The 9987-nt window shown below is 33.2% G+C and overlaps 1 protein-coding gene across 4 annotated transcripts in view; it reads left to right on the top strand.

Annotated features, from left to right (window-relative positions):
- The first annotated feature begins 265 nt into the window (after positions 1-265).
- LOC123318616 (protein polybromo-1) overlaps positions 266-9987 on the top strand; it is a 36629-nt gene continuing 26907 nt past the window's right edge. For 3 of the 4 annotated variants that reach the window (XM_044905281.1, XM_044905280.1, XM_044905283.1), the window contains exons 1-10: positions 266-471; positions 631-941; positions 1016-1439; positions 1680-1856; positions 2936-3226; positions 6262-6357; positions 6624-6785; positions 7392-7705; positions 7979-8111; positions 9484-9857. In XM_044905281.1, the coding sequence (XP_044761216.1) occupies positions 346-471; positions 631-941; positions 1016-1439; positions 1680-1856; positions 2936-3226; positions 6262-6357; positions 6624-6785; positions 7392-7705; positions 7979-8111; positions 9484-9857 (2408 nt within the window). In that variant the 5' untranslated portion in view covers positions 266-345. The remainder of the gene's footprint in view (positions 472-630; positions 942-1015; positions 1440-1679; positions 1857-2935; positions 3227-6261; positions 6358-6623; positions 6786-7391; positions 7706-7978; positions 8112-9483; positions 9858-9987) is intronic. The other variant, XM_044905282.1, reaches the window with a different exon arrangement.

Below are 9987 nucleotides of genomic sequence, written 5' to 3'. Positions count from 1 at the left end.
AAGCACTCTACGAACAAGCCATATAATTGGCATTATCAGTCTATAGTTTCTATTGAATTCTAAATAGATAACCTATTCATTATATTGTTTTTTTTAAAGTATTTCATTTAGTATTTTTTGAGGAAAAATATTATTTTTCTTCGAATGGAATAATTTCAAAGACCATTAATTATGAAAAGTTACACAGAAGTTATGTTCTGTGACAGATTAGTCTATGTCTATGCGTTACAAAACAACAACAAAAATTAGGTTAGATTTTACTGTCAAGAAGCAAAGAGAAGTGGCGTTGGGACGCCGAAAAGCTTGAATTAATAAATTTGTGATTTGATGTGAAAAACGCCGATAATGAGTAAACGACGAAGAACTAGTTCAATAGCTAGTAGAGGCCATGAGGAAGATTCCCTGGACAGTTTAGAAGCTTCCACAAGTAGTGGTCCCACAATGAGGAAAAGGAGCAAAAAGCAAGATCCAGTATGTTTTTAGTCTAATATTTTGAAGACAATATTTGATATTGTTCATTAGTCTGTTATTTAGTTATTTTTGAACGGTTTAAAGATGTATTAATTTATCTTGTCATAATGAAATCCTCTCATCAGCAAAATTGTTAACATTACTATTATTATTTTGTAGATGGAACTATGTCAGCAATTATATGACACAATAAGAACTCATAAAAAGGAAGATGGAACTCTTTTGTGTGATTCTTTCATCCGTGTACCCAAGAGAAGACAAGAGCCAGGTTATTATGAAGTGGTCACAAATCCTATTGATCTGTTAAAAGTGCAACAAAAATTGAAGACAGATGAATATGAAGATATTGATGATTTACAGAATGATATCGAGTTGATAGTGAGTAATACCAAAGCATTTTATAAGAAAAACTCGCAGGAACACAGGGATGCCTTGGACTTGTGGGCTTTGTTTCTCTCAAATAAAAACAGGTGAGAATATTCCTATTTCATTCAATTATTTCTTCGGAGATTAACAATTGCATAATTTGTTGAGGGAATTTTAGATTACTAAACTCAAAAGAAGAAGAAGTTGAATTGAAAACAAGGAACGCACGTTCCAAAAAAAGGTCATTACCAGAAAAAATAGACATTGATCACTCTGAAGATACATCAGAAAGTTCGGCAAATCTTGATGAGGAAGTTGGTATATATGAGGAACTCTTCACAGCAGTTATGACAGCTACAGATTCTGATAATAAACCGCTTCACACGGTTTTTCAGCTTCTGCCCTCTAAAAAGAAATATCCAGAGTATTATGAACACATTGACAATCCAATTGATCTGAGAATGATTGCTCAGAAAATTCAGAATAATGAATATTTGAGTTTATGCGATTTGGAGAAAGATTTGATACTGATGACAAACAATGCATGTTTATTCAATGAACCTGGTTCCCAGATATATAAGAATGCCAAGGCATTGAAAAAGGTTAGTCCATCAAAGTATTTCATTTTTTAATTTCAATTCCTGTTTTGTTTTTTGTCATTCAATTTGGTTGTGTTAATTTGCCTGTGTTATGTTTTCTTTTATATTGCATATATTTTGTTATTTATTTATTTACATAAAGGGTAGCCCAACAGACCAAGATCTGTATTCTCAAATAATACAAATAAATAATATTGAAAATGTTTTGAGTAGCTTTTAAATGCAATATGTCGCTCTCTCCAGATCATTCAAAGTAAGAAGATTGAAGTCGAACATGCTAAATCTACTTCAGGAAAGAGCAGTGAAAGAATTAGGAATAAACGATTGAGGGGTAGCACCTGTCTCTCTGCAGTAACAGCTGCTTTAAGAGATGAAGAATCTGAGATGGAAATGGATCCTGAAGAATCTATTGATGATGAGGTGAGATAACAGATTTATTGCTATACTAGTAGAATATTATTCTTAAAACAGTACCTTGACTTTTTCAATATTGTGTTTTTCAATTCACATGATCTAACTAATATGTTAAGTTAAAGGAAGTACAGTGAAAGCCGTTTATTACGACACCGGTTATAACGAAAATCCGTATATAACGAAGAAATTATCGACAATTGTTTGAAATTCTAAGTAATTTAACATAAAACCATTCGGACGTAACGACTTCGACTATAACGACGAAGTCGCTTATAGCGACAAAAATTTTCTAAGCTTGTTCTATTTCTTCCGTTTATAACGACGTCATCATGTGCCGAGGCTCTACACGTAGTATCGATTTTGAAAAAATTTGTTACTTATGAAGGACTAAATGACCAGAAATTATTGAACAGTATTTCTATGATTGACCAGAGACTTGAACGTGTCTATTATGAAAATTTTAGATTTAAAAAACAAAGTAAAATTACTCATTTTTTTAAGCCTACTACTGTTTAATTGTATATGTACATGAATAAGTTCGATGTTGTAACATGTACTTATTTACAGTATGAATTTGATGATCTTATCCATGTACTCGCATATGTATTCGTTATGTATGCAGTTATTACGATCTCAAAATAAAATACATAGATAATCCTATTTCTGAGTTCTTTATAAAATTTTTTGGATATAACGACCATCGGATATAACGACTTAATATTCACGGTCCCCTCAATGTCGTTATAACCGGATTTTACTGTAGTTAATAAACTACTTCCTTTGACGATTGTATTACAACTTTACCCCGTACCATGATTATGAAGAGGCATAGGAGATATAGAATTGAATTAGTAGTAGCCAAATTTTTGTGTGGTTAGGTGGGAATCTGACCACTTGGAAGTAACTTTGCCCAAAACTTTCAACATTATCAAACTGAATCGCTTCGATTTCTTATTTTTTTTAAATTAACCTGAAGTATTTCTCTTCACATCTCTTTATAATACATCCGTAGAAGAAGGTTGAGATTATCCTTCAAATTTATCGTTGTGTCATTGTAATTATCGTTATATTTTCTCTTCACCCAGCAAGCAAGAGATCCTGCTGATGCAGACAACCCACAATGGATCCTTTTTGATACCATTAAAAATGCCACCAGCAATACTGGTCAAAATATGAGTGAACCATTCTGGAAGTTGCCCAGCAGAAGGTTTTATGCAGATTATTATAAAGAGATTAAAAATCCGCTGTCCTTAACCCAAATCAGGAGAAAACTGCAGAACAAGCAGTATGGAACGCTGAGTGAGGTTGCCGGAGACATGACCATAATGTTTGAGAATGCTAAAAAGTACAACCAACCAAATTCGAAGCTATACAAGGTATTTTTTTTATCATTCCCAGTTCTTCAAATTAGAATTCGAATTCTCAATTGGTGGCTTTTGTTGCTGAAGGAAAGTTTTTATGAGTAAATGGGGTGTGCCCCCCAACCTACTTAGGATTCGTCATTTAGTTACACTGAAGCCGTTAGACTCAGTGTCTAACGTCATCAGCAGACTTGAATTAGAAAAGATGGACATTAGGTATCTGGAAGGTGTTATTTTTGCTTCATGATCGTTATAACTAGAATGGGCTGGACTTCATAGGCATCGAGAAATCCTGAGAAATCGATTGATACCGGTCCCTTATCCGGCAAATTTGTAGTTTAGTGGGTATTAATTTTTGAAAAAAAAATGTATTCATGGACTTTCCGAAGGTTATTTCGGTCAAAACCACAGAATAATCAGTGTTTTTTGGTAGTTTCTATGGTTTACTTGACTCCAGTGTTAAAAAAAAAATTTCATTTGAATATCAAATGATGGAAGGAAAATCTAGTCAATTTTCACACATCCCCCTAGCTACAGAAGGGTGGAACCGTCAATCCTTGTTTATATTCCACCATAACTTTTCATTTAGGCTTTCTATATTATCATCCATTGAAATGACGATTTTTCTGGAAACTTAATTGTCCCCCAACTGTGTTTGTAAAAAAATGAATTAGATCTGTCTAGGTCTATCATTATATTCCTCATTTGGAAAATTTGTGTCATAATTTAAGCTCAATTAGGTACACACAGCAAAATAAATAGTTCATACTATGCGGGTAGTCAAACTGACATCCGAAAAAGGTCGATCCTGAGCAAAGAGAGAATATCATGTCAGTTTTTTCGTGATGCCAGCAAGAGACATATTAATAGATAACCTATATATCTTATTTTACCATACTAGATATAGTTTTCAAATGAAATTGTCTTTTCAATGCATAATTTTCAATTATGGTATTCAAAGCCTGTGAAAAGTTATGGTAGAAGATAAAAAGGATTGTCGTTTTCTCCTTTCTTTAGGTATGGGGTATGAGAGAGAAAATGAGTTTCAAGTACATCCATTTAAAAATACCTTTGCGAAATTTCATTTCTTCATCTTAGTCCCATTTCAAAAAAATTTAATAAATGCATAATCAAGTCTTCATCTTTGAAGCAGCATAACCCTTCAACAAAGTGTTTCCGGACATTCCTCCATGGGAACTTTTCTTCTCATTTTGAGGTTCTGCATCCAATTTGATTCCCATCAATCTTGGGACACCCTGCATATTATTACATGTACGCAAGATATCTACAATTTTTGAGCAGTATTTTTCCCTTGAATCACAAATATCATCCAGAACATACTAAACATTGGAGCTTCTAAGTGGCGTAAGTTTTGAATCACTGCAGTTGAAAACACGCAGCTCGTCAAAATACATGCAAATTTCGAGTTATTAAAAAAATCACATCTAGTTGAAATGTAGGCGGACCTTAGAAAATTGTTTCTTTGGCCACTGAGCTACTTTCAAAACTGGAGCTCCATTTGATACTTCAGTTAGATTCTTTTGAACTTTTTTACGTGTTTTCTACCCCAATTTAGAAACAGAAGAAATAACAATTATTCATTATTATTTCTTTGGCTTTTGATATTTGGAGAGAATACCTATGAGTTCTAGAAGAACTGCTCCCAAATTATTCTATAATTAATTAGTTATTAGATGTTCGTTTAAAATATTCCATTCAGACTAACAGATTTCCTTGTCGCTTTCAATCAAAAAATAAAAGAAAAAGTTGTTCTAGGTGATTTGTCGAGATCACTTATATCAGAAATCTACAGTGTTTTTGTGTTTTTGAGTAGTAAAACCAGTTTTGTATCAAATTGCCTGATTTACCTCTTGATTTGAACAAAAATGAACTTAACTTCATTTAACTATCATGGTTTCTGAAACATGGCAATTTTTGATAAATATTGAACTCGTAGATGATATATAGATGCGCGATGCGCAACTCTGTCCTAATTTGTTTCCTTAAAAAAGACATCTATTGGCTTTCTTCCACTTTCGCTCGCATGCTTTTGGCAGCGTTGCTACTAAAATTTCGAATGCCTGTCAACGGATTTGGTTCAAATTTGAACACCTCAAAATTGAAATGTCGGCTTATCATCACAAACTTATGCCAAAAATCATCTCATTTCTGACATAAAGTAGTTATAGTGCTCAGCAGATTTGAAACCCGCCATGAAAATTTTAGTTTCTAGATTTGGTGACACCTGATTGAAAAAATTTTCTCGATATAAAGAAAAGAAGATATAATACATCAACATATTTATAAGGCTTTCCTCAACATTTACTTGTTACCGGAATTCTTCTTTAATTTAAAATTCCATTATTAAAAGAGTTATTTTGCCGAACATAATTAGAGTTGAACGATGAAAAATGTTATTTTAGGGAGGATCTTACCAATTTTGTGTCTAAATTCAATTAAATAATTTTGTCTTTTAGCCCTGAAGAAGGTGCAACTAACTATATCTCCGAAACGTTGACAAAATGAATAGAATTCGAGTAAATAAAATGTAGTCCAATTTTCTGAAAAAAGCTGTTTCATTTAATTCATCTTTCATCGTTTTCTGGCTAAATATCCCGTCACATACAATTTCTTCAAATCATTTTTCTATGTCCAAAGTTTGGACCCTTATCACATTGTTGTTGTTTTTATTCTTTTTTTTCTCAACCAAATTTGCTGGATATTATTATTAAATGAATATTTGCGAAGAAATCTGTTTTCGTCGTTAGGTAAAAAGGAGAAAGCCAATAGATAGTACTACTTCTGAGCGAACAATCATTTTAAGGAAGTTGACTCAGTTGATTGAACTCTCGAAATATCTTTGAAGGAATACTAAATTTAGTAGTCAAATTTTCGATGAGTCGAAATTATTTAATGAAAATGATTTCATAATATGCAGAATAAATGTTTGCTTCTGCAGATTGATAAAAATACTTTGTTAATGTTTTGGGAATATATAACAAGCCTTCTATCTGTATGGAGAAGACTGTATGTTTTGAGTTTTTTCACAGGATGCAGTGAGATTACAGAAGATCATGCAGAATAAAGTGCAAGAACTACTTGATATAAATCAGGTAAAAACCAGAGTCACTAACAAAATCGGCAAGGTATGCTTCAGCACTGCTTTTTAACATTTCCTATTTCCCTTCAATATCTAACACTTTTAACACTAAATATCACTCATACTTAATGTTTGTATTACCAGTTCTTCCATATCATTCATAGATCTTTTTTTCACCTTTACTTTCACTAATTTTTGGAATCTGTACTTTCTCTACCATTTTCAAGTTCATTGAGTGGCTTTATGTAAGTTTTTGTTCTTGAAAAAACGTTGCGAATTTCTTCATCAAGGTCAAAAGAGAAATCATTTCAGGATACAGACAGCGAGGTGGAAAGCGATGACAAAATTAGAAGAAGACCTAAGCCTAAGAATATACCAACAGTCATAACCCCGACTAGAGGAAGATTGCCTAGAGACACTCTTCCTCTTAAAAAGAGGCTTCATGCCATTGCCAAACATCTGCTGGATTTTACGGTAAGTAAACATTTTTCAATTCATCGTTATCTTACCTACCTACATTCTCATTTTGAATTATGTGAATTACCAAGCCATACTTAGAAGGGACGAACCGCTCTGAAATAGCCGAGAAAAGATGAAGAAAACCTCAAAGTGAATCCCAACAAAAAGTTGGGAAACATCGAATGCAGACATTTAATCTGACCTTGGAGTTTGATTTCAAGGTCATTGCAAGGCCAAGTAGATTATTTGAATAGGGAATATACGTTTTTATTTTCAGAATATTAATCTTTGTGGAAAACTCAAAAACATTTCGTCTCTTTCGTTCTTTCCATAAAATTTCTCTAACGATATGAAGTGTTTAATGCTTAAGATGGTCATGATGAAGTACTTCAGAGTTATTTCTCATAGAATCATTTGTTTTTGTATTCCTTATCAACATAGTCAAAGTGAAAAACTAGTTACAGTATAATTACACATTCAAGCAAACAAATAGAATAAGTTTCAATAGTAATAAAGAAAGTATGTTGTATTCTTGTAACGCAAAATGCAGTATTATAATAACGATGATTAAAGAATCTATTCTTTTTTTCAACTTGGCCTTCTTGATTTCTACATTTACAGTGCGAAGACGGCAGACAACCCATGTTAGGTTTCATGGAGAAGCCTTCGAAAAAACTCTATCCTGATTATTATGAAGTGATTCAGGAACCTATTGATTATATGGAAATCGAGTCTAAAATCAAGGCAGATCAGTACAGTTCCGAGGCGGATTTGGCCAAAGACTTCAAATTGATGTTCGCCAATTGTCGTCAGTATAATGAAGAGAATTCTCCCATATACGAAGATTCCAACATTTTGGAGAAGCATCTCATGGAAAAAGTGGCACAGACTGTAATTATCACTCCTGAAAAAAAGGAAAAAACTGTGATAAAGACGTGAGTAGAAATTGTTGAATTGATCAGTTTGTTAGGCAGTCGAAATACATAAGAGGATTTCGTTTTAAGGATCAACTCAAAATTCACTACACTCGTAAGGCAATCTTTCGTTCGTTAATTTCCTCAGGCTTCAAAAATTTGGTCCTTCGATGAAATTCCTCTTTTTGTTGATATTAATTGAAAGTGATTAATTTGTCACTAAGCAATTCAAGATATTTCAGATTATCGCGTCAAGAAATTTGGGTAAACTTCAATTGTTTTCAAATATTTCAGGGTTCGACCACGAAAACCCAATCCCCCAATTGACAAGAATCTGAGGATGCTGTATGACACAATTAGGGATTATAGAGAACCGAAAGCAAACAGGCAGCTTGCCTTGATTTTCATGAAACTACCATCGAAAAACGTGAGTTTATACATTTTTTTTTTAAACATGATTTACTATGATGAATGATTTGTATTCATACCGAAATCAAACACAGAAACTTGATGAGGATTAGAATAATATAAAAATGATTCCAAAGCTTATCAAGATTGGTTCATGTCTATAGAGAATATACAGAGGGGAATACTCCTTCTGACGAAAATTATGTATTTTTTATGAAACATGTTTGAAACGTCACATTTTGAAATAACCATTTCAACCGCTTTCCAGAAAATTTATTTTAAGTACTTAAAAATGAGAAATAAAAATGGGTATTTAAAATTTAAAGCGTTTCGTTTCTATTGCACAAGTTAGCAACATCGACTGAAATATGCGTTGGTAATACAAGACAATAAATACACTATCTTGATGAGATAAACAAAGATGGCTCTCTATGAAGTCTGCGACGAACGAGGAAGATCGTAAAATTTTATGGGATTTTTATGGCCGGTTGCTGTTGAGGCTCGTCATTGAGTACGCGCCTTATGATCGCTGTAAATCAACGGCTGATATTTGATAAGCAAGCCATTGTTCTTTTTATTTCTAGTAGGCGCTGTTGCCAAATCGTAAACTAGAAACGAAGCAATTTAAATTTTAAAACCTAAATAAATATTTGAAAAATGATTTTGAATAGTTTTCGCGTTGCATTTGAAAAATTCATTAATGAATCTCATAATTATTCAGTTTAAACTAGCATATGCTGTGATAACCCAAATTGAGGAGAATTCCCCATTGGAAATATTTCTACTAAATAATTCACCCAGATAACATGGGTTTCCTGTTCATGTTACTCGATGTTTAGCTCAAAAATGCATAAATTACTTTGTCGAGTACTTATTCCGAAGAATAACATTATTTTTGATGAGATATTAATTTGATATTAGTGAACAACTCCGTGCATACGGCTATCAGTGACGAAAAAAGACTCAATTTTATAGTTCTCTTCAGGCTCTTGAATGGTTATATTAATTTTCCTGATCTGCTGACCTTGATCAGTTTTGATGAACCTTTGAGAATGTCCTACGTTGTATCGTATTTTTATTCTAATCCTGTCCCTACCAACTACTCCCAGCATTTTTATATCAATAGATGTTAAACACCCTGTAACAATATGTCACCTTATCTTCATTTTTTGGTAAATCATTATCCTTGTTAAAAAAGTGAGTTTTGAATTAATTATTGAATTTTTAATACTGTTTTATGCAATTTATTTTATTTTACCTTATGATTTGTATCAAATGGGCTGTACCCTTTCCAAATTATGCGATACATAATGAATAAATATATTCTGCCGAAAAAATGCAATGACTTAACTTTGTCGAATCTTATTCGTAAAGTACATGCTGGATTTCAGGATTATCCAGACTACTACGAGGTCATAAAGAACCCGATGGACATGGAGAAGATATCTCATAAACTGAAAACCAGCTGTTATGAGTCTGTCGACGATCTAGCCTCCGACTTCATTCTTATGTTCGATAACGCCTGTAAGTACAACGAACCCGATTCTCAGATCTACAAAGACGCCCTCATACTGCAGCGCGTCTGCCTCCAGACCAAGCTGCAGCTGAAGGAGAGCGACGAAAATATTCCTGACGTACCGGCGGCCGTCAATGACATATTACTCAATCTGTTCACCATCGTTTACAATCACCAAGACTCTGATGAGAGGTGTTATTCGGATTCTTTGACAGAACTTCCGGAACATGATGAAGTGGATGGAAAGAAGTAAGTACCGTTTATGTTTCTAAATTTCTTTGCAATAGGGGCGTACCCATGTTGACAGATTGTGCCTCATGGTTTGATACTTTAAATATACCTGGGTTTGATTAATCTTGTAACGGGGTTTATGATCGGG

Source organism: Coccinella septempunctata, chromosome 8 (genome assembly GCF_907165205.1).
Source record: "Coccinella septempunctata chromosome 8, icCocSept1.1, whole genome shotgun sequence".
Classification (NCBI taxonomy): domain Eukaryota; kingdom Metazoa; phylum Arthropoda; class Insecta; order Coleoptera; family Coccinellidae; genus Coccinella; species Coccinella septempunctata.
The sequence above is the reverse complement of the archived record's forward strand: the minus strand, read 5'-3'. Positions and strand labels throughout refer to the sequence as shown.